Below are 15,000 nucleotides of genomic sequence, written 5' to 3'. Positions count from 1 at the left end.
CAGTAACAATGTGATGGATCACACTGTACACACCCACACATACACCAGTGTGTAGTACTCTGAAGTACTCTGAAGTACTCTGTATTCATCTGGAGTACTCTGAAGTACTCTGTATTCATCAGTAGTACTCTGAAGTACTCTGAATCAGTAGTACTCTGAAGTACTCTGTATTCATCAGTAGTACTCTGAAGTACTCTGTATTCATCGGTAGTACTCTTAAGTACTCTGTATTCATCTGGAGTACTCTGTAGTATTATGAAGTACAGATGGCGTATCCCTCAGCTCGGCTGAAGATCTCTCGCCTCAGAGCGTCGGCGGCGAGCAGCAGATCTGAGACCTGACCCGCTCGATCTGATCTGTTCCTCAGGAGCTCCTCCATCCTCTGCTCTATACCTGAGAGTACACACAGTACACACATATACACACTGAGGTAGTACTGTAATGATGTACAGAAGAAGTACCACTACCAGAAGCAGTACTACCAGAAGCAGTACTACCTTGTATCTGGTTGAGTTTGTCCTGCAGCAGCGTCTTCATGTCCTCGGCCTCCTGCAGCAGGTTCTTCAGACGTTCTGCGTCTCCCCCCTTCCGGTTCCTGTTCCTCAGCTGCAGAACCTCAAAGAGACTCAGAACCCGGTCCAGCTGCTGGAGACACAGAGTACACAACAAGTACTGAATACTGCTGGAGACACAGAGTACACAACAAGTACTGAGTACTGCTGGAGACACAGAGTACACAACAAGTACTGAGTAATGCTGGAGACACAGAGTACACAACAAGTACTGAGTACTGCTGGAGACACAGAGTACACAACAAGTACTGAGTACTGCTGGAGACACAGAGTACACAACAAGTACTGAGTACTGCTGGAGACAGAGAGTACACAACAAATACTGAGTACTGCTGGAGACACAGAGTACACAACAAGTACTGAGTACTGCTGGAGACAGAGAGTACACAACAAGTACTGACTGAGTACTGCTGGAGACAGAGAGTAAACAATAAGTACTGAGTAATGCTGGAGACACAGAGTACACAACAAGTACAGAGTACTGCTGGAGACAGAGAGTACACAACAAATACTGAGTACTGCTGGAGACACAGAGTACACAACAAGTACTGAGTACTGCTGGAGACACAGAGTACACAACAAGTACTGAGTACTGCTGGAGACAGGGAGTACACAACAAGTACTGAGTATTGCTGGAGACAGAGAGTACACAACAAATACTGAGTACTGCTGGAGAGACGCTGGGAGCAATCGGACCGGGGGGAGACCACATACAACGCTTGAGAACAGCTAAGTAAGGGGAAGTCACCCGGCAAACCCAGCGGTTTGTCTGTGTGGTGTTATTGCTGTTGAGCGTCTGTGTCTGCGCCACCTGGGGCTTTTTCCTCTCTCTCTCACCCCCGCCGAATCAGTGTTGCAGAGTGGAGGAGTGACGAGAGGAGGACGAGGCAGCCGAGGAGGACGAGGAAGCAAGTCCTGACGGATTGACTCGTGACAAGCCCCTCCCCCCTGTGTGGAATATTACTGGACTCTGCCATTGACAGTATTATTTAAGAAAATAATTCTGCTTGGTATCGGTTCCAACCAGTTTTACCTGGGAGTGTTATTTTAACTAGCATTGTCTACTATTATTACCTTGTTTTTAACCGTTTTATAGATAGATCTATTTTAGTATTTAAACTGTAATTTATTGAGTAAAGTAAATTACCTAAAATCTGTCCCGTGGTCCTCTATTCTTTGACGGTGGAAATTAGTTGCTGGTATATAAAAAGGAACCTCACACTAGCCTGTGACATACATACTCTTAATTTGAAGTCACACAGTAAGCAGGTATGTTAGCATGTTAGCCTGTTAGCATGTTAGCCTGTTAGCATGTTAGCCTGTTAGCATGTTAGCCTGTTAGCATGTTAGCCTGTTAGCATGTTAGCCTGTTAGCATGTCTCCCACCGGCTGCGTGTCGGCGCTCTGCTTGACGGCGCTCTCTGCGGTCTCTCCAGCGCCTCCTGCTGTCTCTCGGTTCTGATCCGTCTTCTCCTTCAGGGCCTGGATTTGGTCCTTTAGGTCTTCAGGTCTCCGGCTCATCATCTTCGTCTCCATGTCCTCCAGTTTGTCTCTCATCTGAAACAGAAGGAGACGGATCAGGCAGAGCAGGAGTCAGGTGACGGTGTTTGAGATGTTTGGGATGTGTTTACGTCTTGGATCTGGTCTCTGGTCCGGTCCCTGTCCCCAGTGGAGGTGTCCAGCTGGTCGTTGGCCTTGTCCTGAGCTCGCTCCGCTTCATAGAGATCTCGACTGATCCCGCTCAGGTCCACCGTCTCCGTCCGCTCCCTCAACACCAGAAACAAAAGCACAGATTCCTTCATGACAAGATACTGTAGAGAGACGTCAGAGACCTCGTCACGAGACCTCGTCACGAGATGTCAGAGACCTCGTCACGAGACGTCAGAGACCTGGTCACGAGACCTCGCCAACGGGACCTCGTTGAGTCAGAGTTTGGTGTTGAGGTTTTTCTTTTCAGCATTAACAAATGTTTGGTGTTATTTGGGTGTTCATGCTTGAGGACACTGACTTGAGTTCCCGGGCGTCCTTCAGAAGGTCCTGAGCCGTCCTGGCGTGATCCGCCAGGTTCTCCAGGCTGTCCTGGTGGTTACTGGTGTTGAACAGCAGATTGTTGATGTCATTGATCAGTGATCGGGTCTGATACGGGGATCTCGGCAGCTTGATGTCCAGAACAGCGCGGGCCATTTTCTCTATGTCCTCTGGAGGAACCATCTCGTCTGTAAGGGAGGACAGGATTACTGAGGACATCTGAGAACTCCTCACCTGTAAACTGAGGACAATGCTGACCATCACACTGACCTATCAGGTAGTCTCTGACGCGCTGGAGGAGCACCTTGGTTTTATCTTTCTCTCTCTGGAGGGAGTCGATGTTGCTGTTGACCTGGTCCTGGAGGTCTTTGGCCTTTCCTCTGGTGAGCTGAGCCTCCCGTTTGGCATCATCGATCTGACAGAGAACATACGGTTAGAACTTTGACTCAGCAGGCGGGCGTAAAGTGACCAGAAACAGATCTTCTGTTGATCTTAAACTAACGGTGATGATGTCCTGTTTACTAGGTGGATCCAGATGTTGCAGCCTTAGCTTGATACTGATCCTCAGTCTAGTCCTAGGAAACCTGACCTTTCTAAGTCTTTCTAAGCCCCCCCCCCCCCCCCCCCCCGACCTTCTCCAGAACTCATGTTACGGATAAACTCCCCTTCTGACCCAGTTCTGGTCCAGACTGCTTGCTTCATGCTTCAGGTTAGAAGACGTGTTTTCTGGACGTGTGAACCTGCCTTGGTGTTGGCGTCCTGCAGGGCCTTTGGCAGTGTGCTGAGTTTGTCCTTCACTCCCTCTGCCGTCTCTGAAGCTTCCTGACTGACAGGAAGCACTCCATCGCAGTTTGGTCCGCCACATTTCCTTCCCCCAAGGTCCAAAGCACACAAAGCGCCTCCACATCCTGAGCACCCGTCGGGATCTGATGCGCCGCAGACCTGCACAAAAAAACAGGGGAAACACAGAGGGTATAATACAATGTATAACACAGGAAGTACAGGAAACACAACACAGGAAACAGGGCATGAAGAAGCTCAGCTTACAGGGGTTACTCCCCCTTTGGGTGAGGTCAGGGTGACTCACCCTCCGGTTGAGGTCTCCCACCCTCAGATCCAGGACCCTCCTCTCCAGCGGCTCTAGGTCTGATCGGCTGCGGGCGCTCAGTCGGCGCTTCACTTCCTGTCTGGTGTCCATGGATCCCTCCACAGCTGTGATGGCCTTTCTCACCTTCTTCTCGTCCAATAGGAAGGCCCCGTGCTGGTTCTGGATCTCATCCAGCAGCCCTGAACCGGAGAGAGAAGAGATGTTAGTGATCTCTAACAGAAGAGATGCACACAGGAACAGGAAGTAGATCTCTACTCTGGATGAAGGGTAAATACCCTCCTCGTCCTCCATGTCTCCGGCGCTCTGATCCGAGAAGGTTTTATCCTTCAGGTTGTTCAGCAGCTTCTTGAACTCCAGACCAATGTTGTCCAGCTCTGTGTGGAGTAGAGCGGACGGGTCCATCAGGATCCGGTTCAGGTCCAGACCGTCCTGCAGCTTCCTATGAGGAAAGAGATGGGAGGGAAACAGGGATATCAGAGGGTCAGTGAAGGCCTCACGGAGCTCTCTCTAACAGGGATATCAGAGGGTCAGTGAAGGCCTCATGGAGCTCTCTCTAACAGGGATATCAGAGGGTCAGTGAACGCCTCATGGAGCTCTCTCTAACAGGGATATCAGAGGGTCAGTGAAGGCCTCATGGAGCTCTCTCTAACAGGGATATCAGAGGGTCAGTGAAGGCCTCATGGAGCTCTCTCTAACAGGGATATCAGAGGGTCAGTGAAGGCCTCACGGAGCTCTCTCTAACAGGGATATCAGAGGGTCAGTGAAGGCCTCATGGAGCTCTCTCTAACAGGGATATCAGAGGGTCAGTGAAGGCCTCATGGAGCTCTCTCTAACAGGGATATCAGAGGGTCAGTGAAGGCCTCATGGAGCTCTCTCTAACAGGGATATCAGAGGGTCAGTGAAGGCCTCATGGAGCTCTCTCTAACAGGGATATCAGAGGGTCAGTGAAGGCCTCATGGAGCTCTCTGTAACAGGGATATCAGAGGGTCAGTGAAGGCCTCATGGAGCTCTCTGTAACAGGGATATCAGAGGGTCAGTGAAGGCCTCATGGAGCTCTCTCTAACAGGGATATCAGAGGGTCAGTGAAGGCCTCATGGAGCTCTCTGTAACAGGGATATCAGAGGGTCAGTGAAGGCCTCATGGAGCTCTCTGTAACAGGGATATCAGAGGGTCAGTGAAGGCCTCATGGAGCAGTTGGATATTATCTCTAACATACAGTGTGACTGAAAGCTGTGGTCCTGCTGCAGAACTTGTCAATCCTCTGAGGAGGAAGTTGCTCTGTTCCTACATTTGAGATGGATTCCACTTTCTTTATGACTTTATTAAATATAACAAAAGCCAACCGTTGTCCATGAACCATCTTTCAGTTTCTCTCCACACCTGCTAGTGTTTGTAATCTAACGTACCCGACCCTCGCTCTCAGCTGCTCCACCTGCTTCACCCTGGGTGGGGCGTCGCCTGTCAGGTTGCCGAGGAGATGCAGCGCCGCCTGCAACTGCAGCATCCGTTGCTCGGGGCGACCGCCTGTGGGCCGCTGGTCGTCATGGCGAGGGATGAAGCGCTTCATGGTGTGAGCGGCACGCTGCACGTCCTCCACCTGCTGCGCCCACAGCGCTCTGCAGGTGTGGCACGGAGCGCAGAGCGGGAACGCAGAGTCGTACCCCGGGGAACACTCATCACAGAAGATCCCCGAGACCCCCTCCCTGCAGAGGCACTCTCCGGTCTCAGGGTCGCAGGAGGGGGGCTCCGTGCCCTCCAGGTTACAGTCGCACGCTGACAACAAGAGGACACGTGTCAGAATTACATCACTAACTATTGTTAAGAGCCTCAGGAGGGGCTGGAGGGTCCCAAAACCCGGCTAAAGACTAAGGGTGATTCTCCGTCAGAGCTATTATCATTATTCTAGTTTTGCTGAAGTCAGATTCTGTTCTAATCCATGCAAAGCACTTTGTAACTTTGTTTTGAAAAGTGCTGCATTAGTAAAGTTATTATTGAATAAGCCCCCCCCCCCCCCCTCAGCCATGATGTTTACAACCAATGGCGTGTCACTCCGGGGGGTGGGAAACCATCACTGTTAGACAGAGCATTATGGGATGATGACTCAGGACTCGGTTCTGATTGGATGTAACCATGACTTAGTTTTAAATATGGAGGGTTCTGGTGGGACTCGGAAACCCTTTCCACAACTCAGGACTGATTATTCTTCTCTTTACAAATCAGGAGCTTCATCCATAAACCAATGAGAGCCGTATGGACATGAACAGATAGTAAAACATGTTATTAAAAGCTTATCAGTAAGGAAGAAGTCATTGGTTATATATATAAGATGTTTGTTTACACGCCTGCTGGTGGTCTTAAAACAGCCTGGGGGGGGGGGGGATCTGGCTTCCATCCGAACAGGAAGACTACGTGTGATGAGACCCTAACCCAGTTCACAGACTGCATGAACCCCCAGCTGCTCGGTGTAAATATGATCCTATGTGCTCTTCAAAATGCTTCAAATGTAAAAAATAACTGGTTCATACAGTCGTCTTATTTTGTACCGGTAGACCCATATCCCTGGACCCCCTTTCAATCCTGGCTCCGGCACACTCTGAGAACCGCTTCACATTATCACACTGATGGTCTGAAAACAGATGTTGTCTTAGAGCTGATCCCATGTTCATCAAATAATGGAACGGAATAAGGACCCGTGTCTCTGAGAGCCGGCAGGTTCTGTTTCCAAAGAGAACTGAGCGCAGAAGGACTAGATGAGATGTGGGTCGTGGTCTACACTCACAGAAGGACTGGATGAGATGTGGGTCGTGGTCTAAACTCACAGAAGGACTAGATGAGATGTGGGTCGTGGTCTAAACTCACAGAAGGACTAGATGAGATGTGGGTCGTGGTCTACACTCACAGAAGGACTAGATGAGATGTGGGTCGTAGTCTAAACTCACAGAAGGACTAGATGAGATGTGGGTCGTGGTCTAAACTCACAGAAGGACTGGATGAGATGTGGGTCGTGGTTTAAACTCACAGAAGGACTGGATGAGATGTGGGTCGTGGTCTAAACTCACAGAAGGACTAGATGAGATGTGGGTCGTGGTCTAAACTCACAGAAGGACTAGATGAGATGTGGGTCGTGGTCTAAACTCACAGAAGGACTGGATGAGATGTGGGTCGTGGTCTAAACTCACAGAAGGACTAGATGAGATATGGGTCATGGTCTAAACCCACAGAAGGACTAGATGAGATGTGGGTCGTGGTCTAAACTCACAGAAGGACTAGATGAGATGTGGGTCGTGGTTTACACTCACAGAAGGACTAGATGAGATGTGGGTCGTGGTCTAAACTCACAGAAGGACTGGATGAGATGTGGGTCGTGGTCTAAACTCACAGAAGGACTGGATGAGATGTGGGTCGTGGTTTACACTCACAGAAGGACTAGATGAGATGTGGGTCGTGGTCTAAACTCACAGAAGGACTGGATGAGATGTGGGTCGTGGTTTACACTCACAGAAGGACTAGATGAGATGTGGGTCAGGGTCTACACTAACAGAAGGATGAGATGTGGGTCAGGGTCTACACTAACAGAAGGATGAGATATGGGTCAGGGTCTACACTCTGGATGAGATGTGGGTCAGGGTCTACACTCACAGAAGGACTGGATGAGATGTGGGTCAGGGTCTACACTCACAGAAGGACTGGATGAGATGTGGGTCAGGGTCTACACTCACAGAAACACTGCAGGTCCGGATTCCCAAAGTGGTTTTCTCCACATTCGTCACACTGTCTTCCTCCGAACTCAGCATGGCACGGACACTGCCCCGTCACCTGAAGACATCACGCTTCATTGTGAGTTAACATTCAAGAAGCATTCAGTTCTGCACTCAAAACCCACCTGTTCAACACTGCATTCAACTACTGACCCCCCCTCCACCTGTTCAACACTGCATTCAACTACTGACCCCCCCCTCCACCTGTTCAACACTGCATTCAACCACTGACCCCCCCCCCACCTGTTCAACACTGCATTCAACCACTGATCCTCCCCCCCACCTGTTCAACACTGCATTCAACCACTGACCCCCCCCCCCACCTGTTCAACACTGCATTCAACCACTGACCCCCCCCCCCCCACCTGTTCAACACTGCATTCAACCACTGATCCTCCCCCCACCTGTTCAACACTGCATTCAACCACTGACCCCCCCCCCCCACCTGTTCAACACTACATTCAACCAATGATCCTCCCCCCACCTGTTCAACACTACATTCAACCACTGACCCCCCCCCCCACACCTGTTCAACACTGCATTCAACCACTGACCCCCCCCCCCACCTGTTCAACACTGCATTCAACCACTGACCCCCCCCCCCCCACCTGTTCAACACTGCATTCAACCACTGATCCTCCCCCACCTGTTCAACGCTGCATTCAACCACTGATCCCCCCGCCCCTGTTCAACACTGCATTCAACCACTAACCCCCCCCCCCCACCTTTTCAACACTGCATTCAACCACTGATCCTCCCCCCACCTGTTCAACACTACATTCAACCACTGATCCTCCCCCCACCTGTTCAACACTGCATTCAACCACTGATCCTCCCCCACCTGTTCAACGCTGCATTCAACCACTGATCCCCCCGCCCCTGTTCAACACTGCATTCAACCACTAACCCCCCCCCCCCACCTTTTCAACACTGCATTCAACCACTGATCCTCCCCCACCTGTTCAACACTACATTCAACCACTGACCCCCCCGCCCCTGTTCAACACTGCATTCAACCACTAACCCCCCCCCCCCACCTTTTCAACACTGCATTCAACCACTGATCCTCCCCCCCCACCTGTTCAACACTGCATTCAACCACTGACCCCCCCCCCCACCTGTTCAACACTGCATTCAACCACTGACCCCCCCCCCCCACCTGTTCAACACTGCATTCAACCATTGACCCCCCCCCCCACCTGTTCAACACTGCATTCAACCACTGACCCCCCCCCCACCTGTTCAACACTGCATTCAACCACTGACCCCCCCCCCCCCCCCACCTGTTCAACACTGCATTCAACCACTGAGAATATAAAACATATAATAAATAGCAGGTGTTGCCTTGTTGCAGGTGTTGGAGAAGGCGTTGGCGGTGTCGCAGCTACAGGGCTGGCACCCCGCACCCCCCCCCAGGTTCCAGTATTCGTCCTCACACTGGTCACAGAGGACGCCTTGCACCCCCCCCCTGCAGGGGCACTGGCCTGTCTGGGGGTCACAGACACAGGGACTGCCCTCCGGACACTGAGTCACCTCCGTGCCCCGCCGCTCGCAGGTGCATTCTGGGAAAAATCAGGGAAAACATCAAAACAAATACAAAATGTGAACTCTGAAGCTTCCGAGACCGCCTGACAGCTGAGGCCTGTACTACGAAACTGGATTTTCGCATAGCAAGCTAACTTCAGGGGAAACTCTGGGTTTCCGGTCCTAGGACGCTGGTTCTCTTTTTAGCGGGCTAGATCTCCATGGTAACTGATGCTGAGCGGCTAACCTGCTCCGGAGCAGGTTAGGTTGCAGGCTAAGAGCTCAACTCAGTGAAAGCACTGCCTGCTGACCAATCAGAGCTCAGTGTGCGGAGTTTAAAGCGATCAAGTCATATTACAGGAGAAAGGAAATACAGAAAAGCTGCCGTTGCAGGAAAGACGGCCGGCAAAAATCACCGACTGTGTGAACGTGAACATTAATAGAATATCACCTCCCATCTTCAGAGCAATCTGACTATTAGAACATTAGCGTTAAGAAAGCTCACTTAAATATCTGCCACAACATAAGTAACCGGATCAGAGTAACATTAAGTACAGTCCGCAGCATATCACATCATAATGTATCATCTCCTTATCTGAGTCAGCTGAGCCGTATCTGGCCGTGCAACACTCACAGTGTCACATACTGTATGCAGAAGGATTATTTGAAGCAACACATTAAGTTGAGGAAACACTCGAGTCAAATGTAATGAAAGTCAGATGGTGTCTTAGACGGGGCAGTGATATCATAAACCTGTTCATGTACGCATTCAAACACTTGTTCTGTTACCAGCTGTATTCACCTTGCAGGTGCAGCTATGTGGCTTTGATCCTGGATCAAGTGTTTAAGTCATGGATGTTTAAAGTTTAACTTCTTCATATGTCTAATATTATAGTTGACTTTTCATTCAGGAAGTATGACGCTGCGCTGTCAGTACGCTTCTCCATGTTTCCTCAACTTAATGTGTTGCTTCAAATAATCCTTCTGCATCCAGTATGTGACACTGTGAGTGTTGCACGGCCAGATACGGCTCAGCTGACTCAGATAAGGAGATGATACATTATGATGTGATATGCCGTGGACTGTACTTAATGTTACTCTGATCCGGTTACTTATGTTGTGGCAGATATTTAAGTAAGCTTTCTTAACGCTAATGTTCTAATAGTCAGATTGCTCTGAAGATGGGATGTGATATTCTATTCATGTTCACGTTCACACAGTCGCTGATTTCTGCCGGCCGTCTTTCTGCAACGGCAGCTTTTCTGTATTTCCTTTCTCCTGTAATATGACTTGATCGCTTTAAACTCTGCACACTGAGCTCTGATTGGTCAGCAGGCAGTGCTTTCACTGAGTTGAGCTCTTAGCCTGCAACCTAACCTGCTCCGGGTCAGGTTAGCCGCTCAGCATCAGTTACCATGGAGGACCTACGACGCTGGTTCCCTTTTTAGCGGGCTAGATCTCCATGGTAACTGATCCTAAGTGTTATTATGGTACAGTGTTGTAATTGTTGTTGTTATTGTTGTAGTGTTATGGTTGTCGTGTTATTACCGTGCAGTGTTGTTGTTATTGTTGTTGTTGTTGTTGTTATTGTTATAGTGTTGTTGGTACCTTTGCAGTCCTGCAGCAGGGCGTCCCCGTAGTACCCCACTCTGCAGTGCTGGCATTGCTCGCCCCCCGTGCCGTGCAGGCAGCGCTGACAGACCCCCGTCACAGCGTCGCAGGCGTCTCGCTCCTCCGGGGCGATGTTGTTGTTGCAGAGACAACGTTCACAGCCGGCGCCTGGAGACCGCAGGTCGCCATAGAAACCAGGACTGCACCTGTCACAGCGCGGGCCTGAGACAACGATTTAATAAAGTAAAAACAAAGTTAAATAAAGTTAAATAAAGTTTACACTGAACATGTTTAGAACCCTTTACACAGGCCCGGCTCTCAGGGACCTAAAGCACCAGAACACACGGACCTCTGAAGGAACATGAGCTCCACACACTTCCTGTCGGACTCACCTGAGTGGCCTGGCCTGCAGTCACAGCTCAGACTGAGGGATTCTGGGTCGGGTCGGCAGGAAGTGGCGAAGAATCGTCCGCTGCCCTGAACGCCAGGACACAGGCAGGGCTCACAGGGCCGCCTGGAGACCGGGTCACCATAAAAACCCTCCATACACCTGCATGTGAGCCACAGGAAGACATCAGAGCCAGAACCCCTCAAACATCCATCAGAACCACAGGAAGACATCAGAACCAGAACCTCCCAAACATCCCTCAGAACCACAGGAAGTCATCAGAACCAGAACCCCTCAAACATCCATCAGAACCACAGGAAGTCATCAGAAACAGAACATCTCAAACATCCATCAGAACCACAGGAAGTCATCAGAACCAGAAGCTCTCAAACATCCATCAGAACCACAGGAAGTCATCAGAAACAGAACATCTCAAACATCCATCAGAACCACAGGAAGTCATCAGAACCAGAACCCCTCAAACATCCATCAGAACCACAGGAAGTCATCAGAAACAGAACATCTCAAACATCCATCAGAACCACAGGAAGTCATCAGAACCAGAACCCCTCAAACATCCATCAGAACCACAGGAAGACATCAGAACCTCCCAAACATCCCTCAGAACCACAGGAAGTCATCAGAACCAGAACCCCTCAAACATCCATCAGAACCACAGGAAGACATCAGAACCAGAACCTCCCAAACATCCCTCAGAACCACAGGAAGTCATCAGAACCAGAACCCCTCAAACATCCATCAGAACCACAGGAAGTCATCAGAACCAGAAGCTCTCAAACATCCATCAGAACCACAGGAAGTCATCAGAAACAGAACATCTCAAACATCCATCAGAACCACAGGAAGTCATCAGAACCAGAAGCTCTCAAACATCCCTCAGAACCACAGGAAGTCATCAGAACCAGAAGCTCTCAAACATCCATCAGAACCACAGGAAGTCATCAGAACCAGAAGCTCTCAAACATCCCTCAGAACCACAGGAAGTCATCAGAACCCCTAAAACATCTCTCAGTACCTGTCGCAGTGTGGCCCCGCGGCGTCCTCCCTGCACTCGACACACTCTCCTGTGTCTTCCTCACACTCGTCCGACAGGCCGTTGCACTCACAGGGTCGACAGAGCGGGAATCCCCAGAATCCTTTGCGGCAGCGATCGCACCGCCGGCCTGCGATGTCTCTCCGACAGGAACACTGACCTCTGACCTGCTCACAGAGCGGATCAGAACCAGCAGCGTGGCACTCGCAGGCTGGGGAGGAAACACACCGTCAGCTGTCTGAGGGCCGCTGGAGAACAACTATCTACAGGAAGAGAAGGAACCGTACGTTGGCAGCCGTCGGGTCCAAAGCCAAACGTCAGCGGAGCACAGGCATCACAGCAACGGCCAATCACATTGGGTTTACATTCACAGACTCCTCCCAGTTTACTGCAGGACGGACTGAGGGAACCGGCAGCATTACACCTGCACCCTGAAACACAGAGATCCAGAATCTGAGAACACTCAGAGACACAGAACAACCTGAGAACACTCAGAGACACAGAACAACCTGAGAACACTCAGAGACACAGAACAACCTGAGAACACTCAGATACACAGAACAACCTGAGAACACTCAGAGACACAGAACAACCTGAGAACACTCAGAGACACAGAACAACCTGAGAACACTCAGATACACAGAACAACCTGAGAACACTCAGATACACAGAACAACCTGAGAACACTCAGATACACAGAACAACCTGAGAACACTCAGAGACACAGAACAACCTGAGAACACTCAGATACACAGAACAACCTGAGAACACTCAGAGACACAGAACAACCTGAGAACACTCAGATACACAGAACAACCTGAGAACACTCAGATACACAGAACAACCTGAGAACACTCAGATACACAGAACAACCTGAGAACACTCAGATACACAGAACAACCTGAGAACACTCAGAGACACAGAACAACCTGAGAACACTCAGAGACATAGAACAACCTGAGAACACTCGGAGATACAGAACAACCTGAGAACACTCAGAGACACAGAACAACCTGAGAACACTCAGAGACACAGAACAACCTGAGAACACTCAGAGACACAGAACAACCTGAGAACACTCAGAGACACAGAACAACCTGAGAACACTCAGATACAAAGAACAACCTGAGAACACTCAGAGATACAGAACAACCTGAGAACACTCAGAGACACAGAACAACCTGAGAACACTCAGAGATACAAAACAACCTGAGAACACTCAGAGACACAGAACAACCTGAGAACACTCAGAGATACAGAACAACCTGAGAACACTCAGAGACACAAAACAACCTGAGAACACTCAGAGACACAGAACAACCTGAGAACACTCAGAGACACAAAACAACCTGAGAACACTCAGAGACACAGAACAACCTGAGAACACTCAGAGACACAGAACAGCCTTTTAGGCGAGGTGGGGGAACTCGGTCTCCACAGACAGCCAAAAGTGTGCCATGAGACGTTTTCTGCCAGACGCTGTCTCCTCTCTCACTTTAGGTCACTTCACTAAAAATCCATTCATGTTGCCGCTCGCATAAAGTTAGCTGAAGTTAGCTAGCTCCATTTCACTGTTTCTCGTTATTCTTTTCTCACGCTGCGCCCCCCCTGAAGCTCTCTGGCGCCCCCCTGGGAAGGCGCGCCTCACACTTTGAAAACCGCTGTGCTAGATTATATGAACTTCATCATGTACTATGTTCCTGGAGGACTCACGGACGGCTCCGCGGTGGATCCTTGCAGACATGCTCTTCACGAGTCCCTCACAAACCTCCGGCAGCCCCTCCTGAGGGTCGAGCTCAGCGGCCAATCCGATGCAGCGGAAGCGGCGGAAAGAGTCGAGGTCGGTCTGTGAACAGAAGTCCTGGACCGACTCGATGCTGGGGATCAAACCCATCTGAAACAACATGAATCATTCAATTCTAAATTATTTAGTTTTTACTTTTAGCGATGAAGGAAGTTTCTCCAAGTTCAGATCAATATCGCTTCAACTTGTGAAGACATTCAAACAGGCCTGCAGGAACACGATTGGACAGACTAGACCCCTCACTGATTGGACAGACTGGACCCCTCACTGATTGGACAGCTCATACTCACCGAGTCGATCAGGATGCCGTTGCTGTTGGAGCCGTCGGGCTGTTTGTTAAAGACGACGTCCACGAGGTACCGAGCGTCAGCGTTCAGACACAGCGGAGAGTCCAGAACCCCCCCTCTGCAGACAAACAACAACAAACAACGGTAAACAAACAACAATACACAAACAACAGCGCCCCCCAGTGGTAACCATGTGAATAAAAAGGTAAACAGTCTCACCTGGAGTTTCCAGGAAGGATCAGAGTTCTACTTCCTTTTGGGTCGCCTCTGCAGCCGCCGTTGCCTGGCGACCCTGCAATGGCGCTGACTGAAGCCAACCAATCAGACGGAGACTGCGAAGGAAGATCAGCTCACGTTGAGAAACAGGAAGAACGATTTCCCAGTAATGACATCATCATGCAGGAAGTCACCTTCTACTTCCTCTTTCCTGTCATGATTGTATCAGACTTTTTAAAAGAGTATGCAGCTGTCCTCACAAAGTACATCATGTCTGCTACACAAAGGATTGTGGGTCAGAACAGAAGGAAAGACTGCAGACTGCACAATGTGAGCGACCTGGGTCAGGACCTGAACCAGAACCAGGACCCGGCTTCTGTACCTCAGGCTCGTAGCGAATCACGAGCTGGTAATCCATGGACGACGGGAGGTTGTCCACAGTAAACCTAAGCCCCGCCCCCTCCAGCACTCTGACGAATCCCAGGCCGGTCCAGGTGATCAGCTGACCCGCGGCCCTCTGACGGGGGATGATCTGCAGGGCGTGGCCCGGCTCCAGAGAAAGGTTCTGGACACAGCAAACTCAAGATGAAGAGGGCCATCTGATTGGCTGAGCCGTCAGACCGGGGGTTCACCATTGGCTGACGTTAAAC

At 50.3% G+C, this 15,000-nt stretch overlaps 1 protein-coding gene across 3 annotated transcripts in view; it reads right to left on the bottom strand.

Moving 5' to 3' along the window:
• lamb4 (laminin, beta 4) overlaps window positions 1-15,000 on the bottom strand; it is a 28,344-nt gene that overhangs the window by 167 nt on the left and 13,177 nt on the right. For 2 of the 3 annotated variants that reach the window (XM_079680246.1, XM_079680248.1), the window contains 20 exons: window positions 14,733-14,915; window positions 14,354-14,466; window positions 14,138-14,252; window positions 13,757-13,937; window positions 12,331-12,474; window positions 12,026-12,254; window positions 10,994-11,151; window positions 10,599-10,823; window positions 8,811-9,028; window positions 7,428-7,524; window positions 5,115-5,481; window positions 3,984-4,147; window positions 3,688-3,887; window positions 3,345-3,542; window positions 2,871-3,015; window positions 2,581-2,788; window positions 2,204-2,339; window positions 1,959-2,129; window positions 498-645; window positions 1-393 (listed from right to left, as the gene is read on the bottom strand). The exon at window positions 1-393 is cut by the window's left edge and continues 167 nt beyond it. In XM_079680246.1, coding sequence (XP_079536372.1) covers window positions 254-393; window positions 498-645; window positions 1,959-2,129; window positions 2,204-2,339; window positions 2,581-2,788; window positions 2,871-3,015; window positions 3,345-3,542; window positions 3,688-3,887; window positions 3,984-4,147; window positions 5,115-5,481; window positions 7,428-7,524; window positions 8,811-9,028; window positions 10,599-10,823; window positions 10,994-11,151; window positions 12,026-12,254; window positions 12,331-12,474; window positions 13,757-13,937; window positions 14,138-14,252; window positions 14,354-14,466; window positions 14,733-14,915 — 3,540 coding nt within the window. In that variant the 3' untranslated portion in view covers window positions 1-253. The remainder of the gene's footprint in view (window positions 394-497; window positions 646-1,958; window positions 2,130-2,203; window positions 2,340-2,580; window positions 2,789-2,870; window positions 3,016-3,344; window positions 3,543-3,687; window positions 3,888-3,983; window positions 4,148-5,114; window positions 5,482-7,427; window positions 7,525-8,810; window positions 9,029-10,598; window positions 10,824-10,993; window positions 11,152-12,025; window positions 12,255-12,330; window positions 12,475-13,756; window positions 13,938-14,137; window positions 14,253-14,353; window positions 14,467-14,732; window positions 14,916-15,000) is intronic. The other variant, XM_079680247.1, reaches the window with a different exon arrangement.

This window comes from Notothenia rossii (genome assembly GCF_949606895.1).
Source record: "Notothenia rossii genome assembly, chromosome: 5".
NCBI classification, from domain to species: Eukaryota; Metazoa; Chordata; class Actinopteri; order Perciformes; family Nototheniidae; genus Notothenia; species Notothenia rossii.
Note: the sequence above shows the minus strand (reverse complement) of the source record. Positions and strands in the feature narration are given on the sequence as shown.